The sequence below is a fragment of the Apus apus genome, chromosome 5, assembly GCF_020740795.1.
Source record: "Apus apus isolate bApuApu2 chromosome 5, bApuApu2.pri.cur, whole genome shotgun sequence".
NCBI classification, from domain to species: domain Eukaryota; kingdom Metazoa; phylum Chordata; class Aves; order Apodiformes; family Apodidae; genus Apus; species Apus apus.
Genome location: NC_067286.1, coordinates 28333891 through 28351020, shown reverse-complemented (window position 1 = coordinate 28351020; position 17130 = coordinate 28333891). Strand labels below are relative to the sequence as shown.

The window sequence follows — 17130 nt, the reverse complement described above, 5'->3', positions numbered from 1 at the left end:
GAAGATATATTCTAACAGAATAAACTAAAATGCCTCTTAATGTCAAATCATTCTGATTTTAAGTTTTCATCTAATTGCAAATTCTTCATGTATTAACAGTCTATGATTCTGACCAAATCAAGAAACACATGTAAAGATGTGCTTACTTCAGAGTTTTTTCCAAGGAACAAATTACATTAATTCAAAGAATTCCAATATAAAGGGGGCAAATAAGGGTAAACAAGTCCCACTGTGATTACAGGATGCAAAGACTCATCCATTTCTATGTCTCTTCAGCACAGAATAGCCCAAACCCTTTTTTTACTTTGGTACATGTGCCCAGAACAGATGAATGCTTCATTTAAATACAGGAAGCATTTGTCATTTTAAGTGCAAGTCCTGACTGAGAGTTTAAAAAGTCAGTCTTTAAACAGCAAGAAATGATTCACACCCTTTGTGTTCAGTAAAGGACTGAAAAAGTTTGAGTAAAACTAAATGTCTAGAAATGGAGCATTTTGCTTTTCAAGCTGCGTGATGGCAAAATTATTGAAAAATAACAATCCTCAAGCTAACAGCTCTTGTCTCCTACACACTTGTAAACCCTAATCTAAGTCTGAGCTTCCACAAAGCAGTTATTCACTTTCAAAGCTCTGGCAAAACACCATCTCTCTTTAGTACTGGATTACAGTTCCTTCCTTCTAGCAGAAAACTAACACAAGATAAAGACAAATAAGCAAGCAACCATAACAAAATAGAAGCATTACACAGAGTTAGGTAAAAGCACACATAAGCAAGTTATCTCACATTTCTTGTGCACCTGCAGATACCCACAGCTTTACAAAAATGTGTAACCGTCATGTTCAAAGAGCTCCACCTAACAATAAATATTGGACAGAATTACTTTAAGTATAAGACAGATAAAAAGTAATAAAAAGTCTTTGAGTGTCAGAAACAGACTGTTTTCTTTCTGCATAGATACTTAATTTGTTAGCTTTCCGTAAGTGTCATCTGCTTATAGTCTATTGTAGAGTTAGTATTAATGTGCCTTGAGGAAGAAAGCTTTTGATTACGATGCAAGCATATGCAACGAGACACCTTAAATGTCCTATTTATTTTTATTTCATTTCTTAAGCATTAATAGTAAATATTAGTCTAAAATATGAAAATAATATCATTTCCTAAATAAAGGGAAGGAGAAATGGTGACATAAAATACCTATTTATAACACTCCAATAACCAGAAATGAGTTCTCAAGAGTTCAAAAGGCAATTTCAGTTTCACATGCATTAACAGACTGTAATATACACACACACACAAAATCATAGCGCAAAAGATATTCTCAGAGGTTAGCAAGTGCTGAGAACCTCGAGCACTGGAAGGAAACCCAGGTGTTACTTTGCAATGTTTTCAGTTATCAAAAGGGAGGAAGGATTCCTTTTCAAGCACACTCCATCACTTACCTTACAAGTAAAACTGTAAGTGTAACTCCACTTTTAACAGAGAGAATCGAGTACCTTTCCATGCAATCCAAGAGGTCTACCATTTCTGCTCTTCCAGAAAAATGAAGACAAATATTATATTACTGCTCTGCCTAGCTACATTATTTATTTGAACTAGATAATAATGTAGGATATCTCAGGCAGTGATTTTCCAAGGCATTTGTTACATGAGTCATCTGGCTTTAAAAAAAAGCCACATCCTTTGCAATGAGAGCTGGCTGTAAAACAGTTCAGTGTGCAACGAAGTATGCTGCTGGCTTATGCTTGCCAAAAAAGCCCCAGATGATAATTAATGTTAAGAGAACCTCATGGATATCTGAAAGAAAGGCAGAAACTCTTACCTTCACAGGAAAGCTGCACTTGCCAGTACGAACGCCTTCTTCGTCAGTCTGCCACTGGTGAGGCCTACTGGCCTCTGGGACATAGACATCTTTCTTTCTCCTAAAGCTTTGCCGTAATTTGTTCATTTCTCAGATTTTCACGTCCTAGAAGAAGAAGAAAAAAATACTGCCAATAGGCACCAGAACACACATTTAGCCACCTTGGGTCAACCACTAGCATGACAGACGTCCCTGGGAAAAAATCTGAGCTTCTGTAAATAACATTGGCGGTACCTGTGAAAGGAAAAGATTTTGGACATGGATTAAAAGAAAGACAGATGCTCCCTTTAAAGTGGAAAACATAAATCCACTTTACTTGTTTAATATCTTTCCACAGCAACTGAAGCATTAAACCCAGGAATAACTCATAAGGTTACTTGAAACAGGTCATAGTGAAACTCTTCAGAGTGATGTGCATTAAATCTTGCCTCCCAAATTTAAACACCTACCTAGAGTAACCAGGCAGGACACAAGTAGCACAAGCTTCCAAGGCACTCATGCAAAGCAAGGATTCATAGCCCTAAAACTGCTCCTTAAAATTAGGTTCTTGTGCTGTTATTTAAGAATAAGACATAAGTTCATGCTTTTACTGAGGGGCACAGTCCATCCCTTACTTAGATAATAACTTTTACTGGTAGGCTATTTACATGAGTAAGGCACTGAATTAACTTCTACATCCTGGCTAAATCTCTAAACAATTACATAGTCTTCCCTTTTCAAAGGGAGAAGACAGTTCTGTAATTACACTTCCAAGGCCTAGAATTAGATGCTTTCTATACACTGTTCTCTTATATACCAGTTTCTATATACAAGCCAATCTATACTTTAGACATGCTCACCTTTACTAGATTCAAACTACAATTAGCCAAGAAGCTATCAGAGAAAATAGGACTTAATATTCAGCTACAGAAGTAAAACCATATGGAATACAATGTGGGGACTATAGAAAACAAAGAACCATAGAATGTGTCAGGTTGGAGGGGGCCTTTAAAGATCATCTAGTCCACCCTCTCTTCAATATGCAGGGAGGGTGATCACTAGATCAGTTTGCTCAGAGCCTCATCAAGCCTGACCTTGAATATCTCCAGGGAATAGGGCCTCCACCACATCTCTGGGCAACCTGTTCCAGTGCTCCACCATGCTCACAGTAAAGAGCTTCTTCCTAATATCAATCTAAACCTACCCTGCTCTAGTTGAAGGTCATTACCCCTCAATCCTATTGCTACATACCCTTATAAACAGCTTTCCTGTAGCCCCTCTTCATGTACTGGAAGGCCACTGTATGGTCTCCAAAGCTGAAAGGCTTTCAGGAAAGAAGAGCATTGTCTCAAGAAAAGGAACTTTCTTACATCCATGATGTCTCATCTTGACTAAAAAAAAAAAAAAAAAAAAAGAAAATATGCTGCAGAATGCAGGGCAACAAAATCTAACTGGATTAAATATGCTTATTTCCCATTAGATTAACTAAGCTATAAAATATGGATGGTTATGGGTGTCAAGAGACGGCCTTTGAATGAAAGCAGCTTTAGAGCAGTTTGAACACTGTTTTAAACCACGAAAGGAACTGGTGTTCTCAAGTTACAATTATTTGACATAGGTGAGAAAAATCAACACATTGATGTTTGTGGTAGCTGACATTTACAAAGCTAAAATTCAAAATGCAACCATTTCAAAGCTGAACAAAAGTCAGAAATCTTAGTCTTACAGAAAATCACTGCCCGCTACTACTTCTGATCAGCCTAATTAAAAATATTCACTTGGTTTGCATCTCATGATGCACTTTAGCCATTCCCAGTAACAAACAGGGTGAGTTTTGTCACTGACTCCCCAAAACCTCCTTCAGCAACAGTTATTTTCCTCCTCAAACTGTAAATCATTAGGCAAGTCAGCTCCCACTGTGTCTTACCGACATGGCCTTGGCTCATTTCTCTAGAATCTTCTTTCCATAATCTACTACGACAATATTGTAAAATAAGTAATATTTTAAAAATATACCTACAGACCAAAAATACACCACTATGTCACTAAAACTGGGAAATACAAGTGTGGTGATGTTAATACTTGTTGAAGTGCAAATAAGCACGTAACAACTGAATGCTATGCTGTCTGGTCTTGTAGCATTGCAGGACCTTCTTTTAGCATAAGGGATAATTCCTGAAGTTTTTCTTCATTAGCAACCAACCAGACCAAACTCCACTTTTGCAGCAAACACCTGTGCTTAAAGCTGCTTGATGAGTGTTTGAAAGCAATAAGGTGTGGCACTCCAATCAGTTCAAATCTGTCTTGCAAATTAAGTGAGGGGTTGAGATGTATGGCAAACGCTAGCTGACTATCCCTGGGAAGGTGCATGAGCCTAGAATAGCCACAAGCTCTAACAAACACTGTAAGAGCACGGATAAGAAGTTGCTTGGGGATTCTCCATCAAAATTACCTAGTTATAAAGTAGTGTAAGCTTCATTCCTTCATAGATGCAAAATGCCTGACATAACTAGAAACGTATTTTCTTGACTTTACCGGATAGGATTTAGAGATCAGAACATATGTGCAAAACAAAAAACATGCACATTTCTTACCACTAAACAAGCTGAAGCAGCTCCATTACAAACATGTTTTGTTTTCTTTTTTTCTTTTTTTTTTACAAGCTAAAAGCCATTTAAAAATATCAGAATGTGCAATGGCAACTCTGGAAGTTTTAAGAGGATATGCAAGGCTTCTATTATCCATTAAGGCTTAAAAGCACATTAGTGCAGTAGTAGTAATGTATTTTGTTTTACAAAGTGCAGACAGGAGTCTGTGCATCACTCAGTTTAAAGACACCATAATTTCAAGGGGGCCTTTCATTCACCATGGGCAGGTGACACATACTGCAGTAAATCAACAAAAGGCACCTCAGCTCTTAAGGACAGACACCCAACTCTTGTCCCCGCTTAAGGCTGGCAGTGCCTCGGCTGCTTCAGCGCAAAACTCAGGAGTCTGGTCAGCACACAGATGAAGCCCAGATGCCTGATCTTGCACTTCAGTGATGAAGAAAGAGGCATAGATACTCTATTCTGCCAAAAAGGGTAACAGACTCTTACACTGATAGAAGTAGATGCAGTAAGGATCACCTGCGGGTGTTCTGAGGATGGCCAAGTAAAAAATGCTTTGTAGAAATTTCAAACCTACAGACATGTAAAAACAACTGGTGGAAAAGGTTTCAAGGTAACTCTGAATCTCAAAAGTTTCAGTAAACAACAAAACAAGAACTGAGAACAGCACGTAGCTGCTGCACTGCTTGTGAAATCACAGACTAATTGCCTTATCGTAACATTTGCTTACGTGAGCATTTCCTTGGACTTCTCCCAGGAAGCACTGCTTTTGCCCATGAGACTGGTAACCTTATCAGAGATTTCTTCTGACCAGGAATCTCAATCCACAGGGGAGGATGAGAATAAGAGCTCCTCAACTACACTTCCTATGAGAAGCTGCACTGGCATGAGAAGCTGAAGTGGCATTTTGCCCAGAAGTATTTCCTCTTCACTGAAAACCAAGCCCATTTTCCTCTATGTTCTAATTTTGAGGTCATGTTGACAACAAGTGGTTTAAAAATAGCTTATTCTATTTAATAGAAATGCTGACAAATAGCAAGATTAATTTCTGGTCAGGCAACCAGAGAGCTTTCTTCAAGTGCCACACTTGGGATTTTCTGAGATGCTATACAGTTTGGAGTAGGTTGCAAAACAGTTTGCTCTAGAAACATCTAATTTACTGTTAATATGCATGTCAGCCAGTATAACTAGAATTGCCATCTGAAGGAAAAGCGTTAAGTAAAAATTCACATAGGCTGCATGTTCGAGGATTCAGGCGAGAAGCACATCAATTGCTGCAGTTAAGTGCTGAAATTTCTACTAATTTTGTCTGGAGCTCAAAATCCCTGCACAGGAACTCTAGAATAAAACAAGTGAGCATTTTCTACTTGAATTCTTTGCAGCACATGTCATATTTCCATGCAAGCATAACACACCTGCTGACACAATGAGAGACACCAACCTAGGCTGCTAGAAGCTAGCAGAGAATTTTCTACTAAACTGACAGCATTCTCAATAACAAAAAGTTGTATAGTCTCTCTTGGAATTATGTAGGCTGAAAGTTACATGCCCCTAATTCTTTTCTGTTTAGAAATTTACTTTTGTCCTGTAGTTAAAAGTATTTTTAAAAACCCAAGAAGAAATAAACCAAACCACCAAATACACTATTTCCTTTTTTCCCCACTATTTCCATGGGTTTACAACCCGAAGTCCAGCTTGGGCCCAAAGAGAGGATAATGGAGAACCAGTATTTGAAGATAAACTTGGTAAAAAGCTAAGATGGGAAACTCAAAATCTAATTAAAGCACAAAACGTCATGTTATATCAGAGACTAACCAGTAACAAAGGCTGACAGCACCAAGATCTAGAGAAAAGAGGAAACCCAGCTACTTTGGATTCTGTTACATTTCAAGGTTATCTATACCAGAAGGCTAACTGCAGACAGCTGGACCTCTGAATATTCATGCCAAGAAAACAGAACAAAAAATAGATGAAAAAACCCCACCAACCAAAAAACAAAACAAAACCAAGAAAACCTTCAACACTTTTGCAATCCAAGATATTACAACACTAGACTAAACATTAGACCAGTTCCTGAAACACCATACAAGCATCTACAAAAGGGGTTGAAAAGACAAATTCTTTACATAGAGAGTTTATCAATTTATTTTTATGAAAATTTTTGTATTATTTTTATTTTGAAAACACAGCTCCAAAACCAATTTAAGTTGAGTTTTTGGCACCACTATTCTTTTGACCATTTGAAAAGGGATCACTCTAAGCCGTATCAGTTCTCTGACAACTCAAGGGCAGCACAGAGACACAGAAAACATTATCAGGGAGAAAAGCACATATTGAAGCACTCTTGGCTTCATTGCCTTTCACATCATCAGGTTATGGCTGCAGAACAAACTACTGCAAAGTAAGCTAGCATGTTACTTCATGTCTTGTTAGCCACTCTGCTGTATACATGTATTCACTTTTACCCTTCAGCGACCACAAGCCAGCATTTTATCCTTCAGTGAGAGATGGGTAAGCTCTCAGATTAGCTGAAGTTAGATCAGGTGGGAGGTGATGAAGCAAATTCGGAGTTTAGCTTCCATTGTAGGAGTTTAAGCATGTACCCATGCCTTCAGATAAGTGGTTCATTTACATTTAGGATAAATGTTACTTGCATAGCAGTTGCTGCTACAAGGTGACCCAAACTACAGAATCTGCAGGGCAGATGGACAATATAGGTATCTGAATTACAATCACAAATTTAAGTGGTTAGATTTTAGGCTAGGGGTACTAAAAATTTCACACTTCTAAGCAACCACTCAGTTTCAACACTGAGGACAAAAAAACAAGCGCAAATCCATTTTTACCTTGGTTCTGAACTCCAGCCTTCACAAAGGTTATTTAATTTGCATTCAATTATGTGGTACCTTTTTTGTGTGATGGAAAAGGATAAAAACTTCTTGTAACTCTTCAGCCAGTTTTTAAAAACCATTCAGTGGGTTTGGGATTACTTTCTGTTTCTCTCAGAACTGAATACTGTTCTGTATTTACTTGACCAATTTAGGAAAAAAAAGCAAAACAAAACACCATGGGTCAAGTAAGGACAAAGTAGTCTCTGCAGCCTGCAACAAATAAAGAGTAGCCAGGAGGGACACCCCTTCCCCATGCCATCCTCCTGCTTAGGAGCACAAGTCCGTCATCATCGTGTCCCCCCCCACGCCTGAACCACCAGAAGTAGACCAAACTGACACATCAATAACATTCCTAGAAGTACATGTTTCAAACAGTAGGGGAAATCTAGGTTTAAGAACAATGTGTTATAGGGATCATTCTAAAATTTACAACCCTCCACAAAACACTAATTCAATGAACGTGTTACAATCAGACTAAGTAATTTTCAAAAAGGTTCACCCATCTCTACTGTTGTTTTTTTTTGCCCAAGATATACCAGCCATTTCTTTACATCAAAGCTTTCTGAATAAGGACATGTTTTTCCTGCCCAAGTTACCTGATATTTCAGACCTAAGAGGACATGCAAATTATCTTAATCTAATTGAAAAAAAAAATGTGTTTGCCTAACCTACTTACTAGGAAGACACTCCAGAAACATTCCTTGGCGTGCCTGTGAAGATCTGTATCCTCAGAAAACTTCTCGGCTTTCAGTTCTGCCGCAAGTACAACCTGGTCACACCCATCCAAAGACTCATATGTAACAGCTATCTTTTTAGCATTATCAAAGCTTGCATTTTTTTTTACCAAACCCACCAGAACCTGCACTAGGAAATGCATAAAAGTCCACACTTACATATTTCAGAAGAGTATTCCACATTGCTTTTTCCTATAAAACTCAATTCAGTGCTGACACTTTGACATTATTGTAAATTTTGGCTGTAACTGGGGCACTAGGACAACAGCACAGAAATGTGTTTGTTTCAAGTCATTTTCTTGGGACAAGATTTGGTTTTGGCAGACCTGCCAGTATGAGCACAAATACAAAGTGGTTTAAAATATTTAGATCTATTTCGCTTTCTAATGCACAGTTCCAATCTCTAAATTTAACAAGACATGGTAGGAACATCTCCTTTATAAGCAAGAGGCAAGCTAGGAAAGCAAGTTGATTGCTGCCCAGGTAAATAGACTGTCCCTGTCCATTATGCAGCTGCCAGAATGGAGTTTTACTTCTCTGAAAAATCCTTATTAAGCGCTGCTGCTAAACGAACAATCTCCCCTCCTCTCCCATTTACACAATAAAAACATGACATGCCCTATCTCTCCAAGCCTACTGTAAAGGTTAGCCAAAACTTGCTGCAATTGCCCCGCAACAGCTTCTCTGCAATTATTCACCAGCACAAGAACACAGAGTACCCTTATCTTCTAAGGAAGAAAAGGTCACCCCAAGTGTCAAATTTTGAACACAGAACTTTGAGCCTTTCTGTAAGTTTAGATCCCATAAAATCTAATTAAATCCAGCACTGTCACACTGAAGCAAAGGAACACATGTAACCATATGAGCATACTCACTAAAACGTTAACAGCCCTGCTTACCCAATACAGTTCGACTAACCACAGTACTTACCACATGACTTTCCAAGCCATTTACCCTTTCATTACCCAATTAAGATCTAACAATACAATATTACAAGTAAGCATTCTAAGACATCGAAATACACATAAAGATGAAGCCCCAGTTCCTTCATTGAGTCAGTAAACACATTTTTTGTTATTCTTTAGAGTTCAAATTGAGGAGATATTCCTTGTAGAAAAACAAAGTGTTGGATACATAATGAAAAGACTACTGAAACAAACATACCAGCTCTAGAAAACTCACCTTCCAGCAACGAAAGTAATATTTAGATAGTAATATAATCAGCCTTCACAGCAACTGCAAACTCTGAGTATGGATCTATACAACACACTAAAATCTTCAAGTGCAGAGATGTAAGGCAATAATCCCTTTGTTTTACAGGCTCACTCTAAAAATACCTTGCAATAACTGGCAGGCCTCCTAAACATTCTCTGTGATATAAAGTGAGTTGATTTACAGTGCCCATAATAACTGAAAATAAGCAAAAGTTTTCTAAAGAAACACTAGCTGTGCCTTGTGGAAAGCAGTTCAAGCAGTTCTGTTTTGCGGCTCATCTGCATGCATGTGAGGAATTTTAACTAACCAAGTCATGCCATTTCCAAGTGAATAATTTACATTTAGGGCAGCTAAATCTTGGACAACTGAAGAGTTTTAAGAAATTAACATATTTGGTTTAAGAGTTATCTTTACAAATACATGTTGAATTAAAAAAAAAAAGGTATTAAAGAAAGTTGCAAAAGGATTGAGATTGTGAAAAAAATATTTCCTTTAATCACCCAAAATCCGAGAGCCAAAGCCTGAAGTTAAGTATCTAAAATCTCACAAAAATAAATGTATTTTCAAAATTAAAATAATTTTTAGGAGTAAAATAAACATATTTTATTGGCAAAACAGTCACAAATCTAAGGTTTTTACAGTGGAGTTACCACAGTGTTTGAATAGACAAGGAACTGTATCCAGAACAGCAAACATCTGCTGCTTAGGAGTAGAAGAGGTCAAACATAAATCAATCAATCACACCTTTGTGCTATTGACTTGATCACTACCTACTTACCGTGAGTGTAGAAACATACAAACACATGCTGTAATTTTGGTCCTACATTTTATGTGAGAGCAGAAACTGCAGACAAACAAGCTACAGATCCAGAGCACACGTTTCAGGAATCAACATGCATTCCAAACCTTGGAGGATCCATTTCAGCCAGATTAAAAAATATTCATATTGAAACTTTAGGCAGTGTTTCATAGGCAATGGTCAAACACAACACACAAGTGAAAGCCACAGCACTTTGGAAAACTGATCCAGCTACAGTGCTCTGCACCAGCAGACAGCAGCCTTGAAAGTCCAATCGTCCAGTCTGCATGGCTCATGTTCTGGAAACATTCGGAACAAACTCTACATTTGTATCAGCTTTACGAGAAGTCTTTGATGGTAATGGATACTAGTGCTGCCAAGTCTGCCAGCATGTAGGATTCAGGCATGAACAAACTAGGGAAATCACACTAGGTAAATCCTCAAGAATAATCGTGTGCTCAGATGTAGAATAGGGAGTTACACAGGGCTCTCCCCTGGAAACAGTGAGTTCTATTTTATTCATAATGGTCTCAAAATCAAATAGTTAAGTGACTACAGCTAATGTTGTAGTAGATTAAACCGATTTTAAAGATACAAGAAGATCTCACGAGAAGAAATTATTCGGTAATAAAAACAGCAGAGAAAAGCACACAAAAGTAGGATAAGAGAATTACCCTCGATTATGAATTCAGCTATTACAGTTGTCTAGGAAAGATCATAAATCACGTGTTTAGTCCTCTAAAAATGTACGTGTTGAATAAGCAAACAGTAGTAAGAATTATTATGACAGGAGCAGAGTAAAACCAGTAAGATGCTGCAGCATAAGACCAGAGCACTCAGCATCAGTAGTACATAGTTCTTGTAGTTAATATACATCTTCTGAAATAAAACAAAAGGGTGCAGGAAGGTAACCCGCATAATGAGGGCTATAATAGCTTCTTTTTAACAACAGTTTAGATACATCAAAAGTCTTCACCTCAGAAAAGCAATTTGCTGGTGGGGAGAGCTACAAAAATTAGAGTATCATGGGTGTTAAAAAATAAACAGGAAATGATGATTTTCCAATTCTTATGTTGTAGAAACTGCAGAGAAACAACTGAATTCTCTAGCAGACCAGGTTTCAAAATAAGACCATTTTCTCTCATAATACAGAATTAACTTGTACAATTTCTTGCCCTGGGATGTTACAAACTAAAACTAGAAAATGAATATAAAAAACCCACAAACCCAGGTTAACTATTTGAACAAAACTTCCAAAGGCTTTTAGAAACTTTAGTGAAGGTGCAGCCTCCCACTCAGGAAATGACCCAGTCCAATCTGACCAGCTAGGAAGGCTTCTTTCACGTCTGCCTTAACCTTCTATTCTTCCTCAGGATCCAACACTGACTGTATTAGAGAAAACTGCTGTGCTAAGGAGCCCTTGTTGTGAACCAGTGTAACTTTCAAGCTGGTCTCTTCACCACCAATTCAAGAGTCCAAACCCCCATGTTACAGCTGTCACAGTGTCCTAGCAGAGTTCTTGTGTTCGAACTACACCAGGACCAGCAAGAGCTGGCTCACTACACACAGTAAGGATTTCCCTTTCTCAGACCCACAGAATTAGAAGTTTCTATAGCTCAAGACATTTAAATGAAAACCAGCACATGAATTTGCATATTCTAGATAGCTCACAAAATTTGCATTACTGTGGGAACAAGCCATGTGTGCACTAGTCAATCTCAATTAGAAAATGAAACTTAAACTGCCACAAGGTATGTGTGAGGAAAAATTACCTCGCAGATTCACAGGATGACAGATGACTCCTTATTATACTGTTACTGCAGTGGGCCTGAGCACTTCAGTCAGTCACTGCTTGGCAGCTGTTATGTGGCAGTTCAAGCAGCTTTATTTGCTCCCATTCTCCAACAGTTAGATAAATATATTTAAGGTCCTATTATCTATGCATTTTCTTCAGCTTGTTGATACTAAATCACCAACGCTTTTGACTGCATCCAGTGCTTAGGAGAAGGAAGAGTGTTACAAAAGGCATTTTTAATATTAATTTAGAACTCACAAAGTTAAACTGTGAAGGCTTTGCATTAGCTTTTGTGAAAAAGGCGGATTTAGATAATAAAAATGAGCCTAGAGAAAAGATACAACTTTTTCTGTCACAATATCAGCAAACCATTTTATCATCTCTCAATAAGCCTAGCAACACGAAAAAGTTCACTTACACATGAAAGATGGGCAGAATCTTCTTAGAGAACTCACTTGGCTGTCCAGCATAGCAACTGTGATTGACTTGTAAGAACACAATTTTTTTCTTCACAGAAATATTGTTATTTATTATATTAGGAATCAACGTTTAACAATTAACATTTGTACACTTGTCTACTACAAGTTTTGAGTTGTTCCATGACTCTTTTCTCATACCAGCTCTTTTCAAAACATTACTGGGAACTAAAAGGATTATTTCCCAAATCTGTTTGCTTTACACAAATGTAATCTAATCAGAAGCTATCTTAATGAAGCCAGATACAAGCTGCAAATTCTTTTAAGCACACAGGATGCAATGATTTCTGAATTCTCACAAGTAAAATACCTTTAAAAAACATTCTACATCCTCTTTAGAATCTAATACAAGTCACGTGTTTTGTCACCCACAGAAGAACTCAAGATATTTAAGAAATCCGCCACCATAGTCCCCACAAGAGGTGTTTAAACAGTCCTCTAACACAATTCCAGCTTTCTGGTACAATTTTGTATACAGACAATTAGTATTCCTTATGATTACACTGCACATAAAACCTCATTCCACGTCCAATGCTTCCAAGGTCTCCTTACTGCGAAGCCTTAAGAAGATCCAAGCACAACTTCAGTGGCATGCTTACTCACCATTTTTGAGAATTATTTATAGCTACATAACTTACAAAGTTATCTCTTGGAAGTATCTAACTTCCTAAAATCCTAATTTATGTAATTCGTGGCAAAAAGTTGCCCAAGCCCAAGTGTCACATAATTTGTTACCAGAATATAACGTTCATATGACTGTAGCAAGAATATGTTGACTTGGTGACTGACTTCCTCAGGTTCTGCAACAATACTTTTCTTAAAAATCCCTCCCTCTTGAACCTAGAAGCTTTACTCCACGTAAATACAAAAAATATGAACCTATAGGCTGAAAAAAGAGAGATGATAAAGTCAAGTCCAGAACAGGCTAAACAAGGTTTCATCTTAGAACATATGTCCTTTCTTTCCTGCACCTTGAAAGGCAATGTATTTTTAGCTTATTCTAAGTGATTCTTTAAAAAAAAAAAAAAACAAAACAAAAAACAAAACAAAACAAAAAAAAAAACACAACAAAACAACTCAGAATCTGAAATTGTTACACCATTCATTATACCAATTTGTCACAACTCCACTCAAGGCTGGATTTTCTTTTGTTCATGGCAACAGACCTGAATCTTCTCAGACTTATGCCAAAACCTTTTATCTTACTAATTTCAGCATTTACATATTATCAGTTGGGGGCAACTGGGGTGGGGGAGAAGGAGGGTAAAGTGGGAATCTCAATGGAATTGAGGGATTTAGGGAGTGGGTGGAATTTTCTAGTAAAAAAAATAAAAGGATCAATCAGACTCCATTTAAAGCTTTTTCAGATCAGCTCCTGTAAACAGATGCAGACTTCCCTCCCTACTCCCTATCACTTAGCATTTGAGGCTTGTTGCTTATAGGGATGGCAATGTTTGTCTCATGGAGGGAGAAGATAGGAATTTAACTGCTATTGCTACGAAATCTCACAGGCACTATCTTTTGGAATACCAATAGTAATCTCTCAGACATTCCCCTTCACAGAAGTTACCAGGTTTCATTATGATGACTAAAATTAGTAACACATTATGCAATAGCATATCACAAATCCACAATTAAATGCTCAGTGAGAATTATCATATATGGCTTGAGAAGTCTGTAAATCCAGAGGTCCACATCCAAACTGGTTATTTATACTCCCATTAGACTCCATGCAGAGAAAAAAAAAGTTCAGTTATACAAACCTACTTCAAGTATACCTAACAATGAAAATACAATTTGCTAGGTAAATAACTCTAGACATCCAAACACATGGCTTTCACCTTTTTCACCTAATATCAATTAACTATAAAATTTCTCCATAATAATGACTTTTTTTAAAAGGAAACATTAATTATGAAATGGAAGCAGTATGTTAAATTTTCTAACAATCTAGTCAAAATATGTGGTCTTTCCATCAGTACAATGTGATCTTCATTCCAGCTTGTAGACAATATCTAAACCAGTTAGTCCAATATAACACCCTCTAGTACGAGGGGGGGGGGGAGTGTAGGGGGATCTAATTTCATTACCGAAGACAAACTGTTCTAAACTAGTAAAACTGCTTTACCTACTAACTGTACTGCAAGTGCTCAAATCAGCATTTCAGCTTCTAGCAAAAATTAAATCTATGGTAATTTAGCACACAAGCCAAATTTTTGGCTCAGAATATAACGGATTCAGCCTTACTGTACTACCTTCCTGGTAATAAAATATTGGGATCTTATTCAGCTTTTTTCTATTAGCTTTCTCTTCCCCATATTAATTTCAACTGTTAACACAAAGATTTTTTTATCTCTTTCAAGATCAGCATGAACTTTCTACTACAATGCATACAAGTAATACAAAGAAATACGTATTAAAAGCATTGCCTTGCTTGTATGTTTTCCTTACAAGTTGTACTTGTATCTCAAAATGGATTTTAAGAAAAGGCCACAACACAGTTTAAAATAACCTTCACATAATAAAAAATTGCCTGTAGGATCTAGAAATTAGGATAAAAAATGCTCCCATAGTCTTAGTGCAGCAAAACACAGTACACTTACTACTGACATGAAGTTTAATCAACAGTACTTTAACAATCATACATTCAAAAGATAAAGTTAAGATATGCATCCTAAAATACCAGTGCTGCCTTTCAGGGTCCTAGTTTATCTTTACAAAGTGCTAAGACTATCACCTACTTCCACGAATACCAAAATCCCATAAACATTCACTAAACTCCTGTTTTGCCATATCCCATCAACAGTTTTCCCACCTAAGAGGATCTAAACTACTGTGTTTATTTTAGCACTCATCTGCAAGTAAATGGTCAATTTAAGAAAAACTGCAAAAGAATATGAAAAAGTGCTTTTTGTTTCAGCAAAAGCTTAAAATTAAGGGGTAACCAGAAGCAATATCTGCTGAAGTAAGTCAGAAATATCTCAAGCCATCAATAAAGCAAGTTTTGTCAGCTAGGGCCAGGTAAGAGCTCCAGAAAAATTGTAATGTCCTTACATTACTATCAGTAAAGCTGTCCTTACATTAGCTATGTTTCTGGTATAGAAATTACCTTCCTCTCTCCTGCCATGATCTTAAACAAAATAGAATTTTTTTCCCATTTATCATACAAGAGATAGTGTCTCCATCTCTTTCAGATGGTTAAATGTATCCCACAGCCATGCAGCAGGTCATGTTCTCCCAGAAGGAGATCAGGCTGCCCATGAGTCAGTACAGGCAGGGCTGCTGAGAAAAGCAGCAGTTCAGCAGCTCCACTGATGCCAACGATGCTCACGAGCACACCAGCCTGACTGAGGGACCACAGCCAGGCTGCAACTGTGAAACCCACATATGTCTCTCACCTTTATAAGCCAGCTGCTGGTCACTACAGTAAAGCAGCTACAACGATTTACAGCAACATGCAAGAGTTCGGCAGCAGCAAGTGCCAGAGTGCACTGCCCAGAAATAACACATGCTGGAAAACCAGGTGGCTGCAGCAGCCTCTCAAATCACACACTAGCTGTTATCTTCCCAACTTTCTAACTTCTTGGCAAAGGGACAAGTCAAATAGGAAACAACCAGGGGAATTGTCTTCATTCTCACTGGGTCTCATGTTCATTGGAGTAATCAATGATGCTTCAAGTTCCGCACAGACCGAAATACCACCCAACAATGCTGAAATTCTGCAGCCATCAGCAGTCTTTCCACATCTGCAGCACTGCACCTTGCTACCAGTCACCTCACAACCAGACACAGGACAGAGTGAGTGGCAGGACAAAGTAACCAAATCATCACCCCCAGGGGTTTCCTCTGAATAAAATACTCAGATTCTATCATTGCCATACTGCGCATTGCCAGTCGATGGAAGACCAACCACATTGACAAGCAATAAATTTCACTCCTGGTATGAATGAGTTTGACACAGAAGCTGCCCAGATGATATGATGTGCCTTGTTCTTCATACCAAGTTGGCAGCACAGCACATTACTTGCAGAAAAGACAGCTTCTTCCTTGGGTGGCAACTGTGCTTGGAAGCAGAAGACAGGATGAAGAGGAAAGCAGTCTAAAAACGTCTGCAATGTAACAGCTGGCACCCAGCAGCAGGGCAGGCATGATAGGGACGCAGAGCAAAAGACACTGGATATTGTGCTGCCAGACTCACACAGCCACGTGAGTCACAACTGTGTTAGCTTCACCAATAACTAGGCACAGGGTCCACCGATTTGAGCAGCATCTTGAATAAACTCAATTCTTCTGGGAGAGGACTGAAGCATAACTCCTCAATTCATAGATCACCATCCTTAACAGTGCCCCCTGCCTTCCCTTTCTAAGTCCAGTAACCACAAAAACCGACAAATTAATCTATTCCTTAAAGAATGTGCAGCTGTCCCTTATACAATAGGCAGCATACAGGACACTGATAATACAGATACTGATAATACAGATACCATCATTTAGAATGTCATTAAAATTATGTGGGATATAACACCATCTTTCTTCACAGGGAAGCAATTATACACTCCTCAATTAACCTGCAGTTCCTCTGTGCACATCCAACTTCACCTCATTTGCTATATTCATAGGAACGGAACTTACAGGCAGGGGATGCAAATAGTGAGTTGGTGACACAGGTACTCAATTGAGATAGAAAGCCAGCTTATTTTGCTCTAGGAAAATTGGATTCCCTAAGAAGTTGGCATAATCCTTTCTTGACGGCACGTTCCACAAGAATAGATCT

The 17130-nt window shown here is 38.0% G+C and overlaps 1 protein-coding gene across 14 annotated transcripts in view; it reads right to left on the bottom strand.

Moving 5' to 3' along the window:
* NUMB (NUMB endocytic adaptor protein) overlaps window positions 1-17130 on the bottom strand; it is a 102307-nt gene that overhangs the window by 34455 nt on the left and 50722 nt on the right. For 13 of the 14 annotated variants that reach the window (XM_051620337.1, XM_051620335.1, XM_051620334.1 and 10 more), the window contains one exon: window positions 1820-1963. In XM_051620337.1, the coding sequence (XP_051476297.1) occupies window positions 1820-1945 (126 nt within the window). In that variant the 5' untranslated portion in view covers window positions 1946-1963. Of the gene's footprint in view, window positions 1-1819; window positions 1964-3088; window positions 3261-17130 lie in introns of those variants that run through there. The other variant, XM_051620338.1, reaches the window with a different exon arrangement.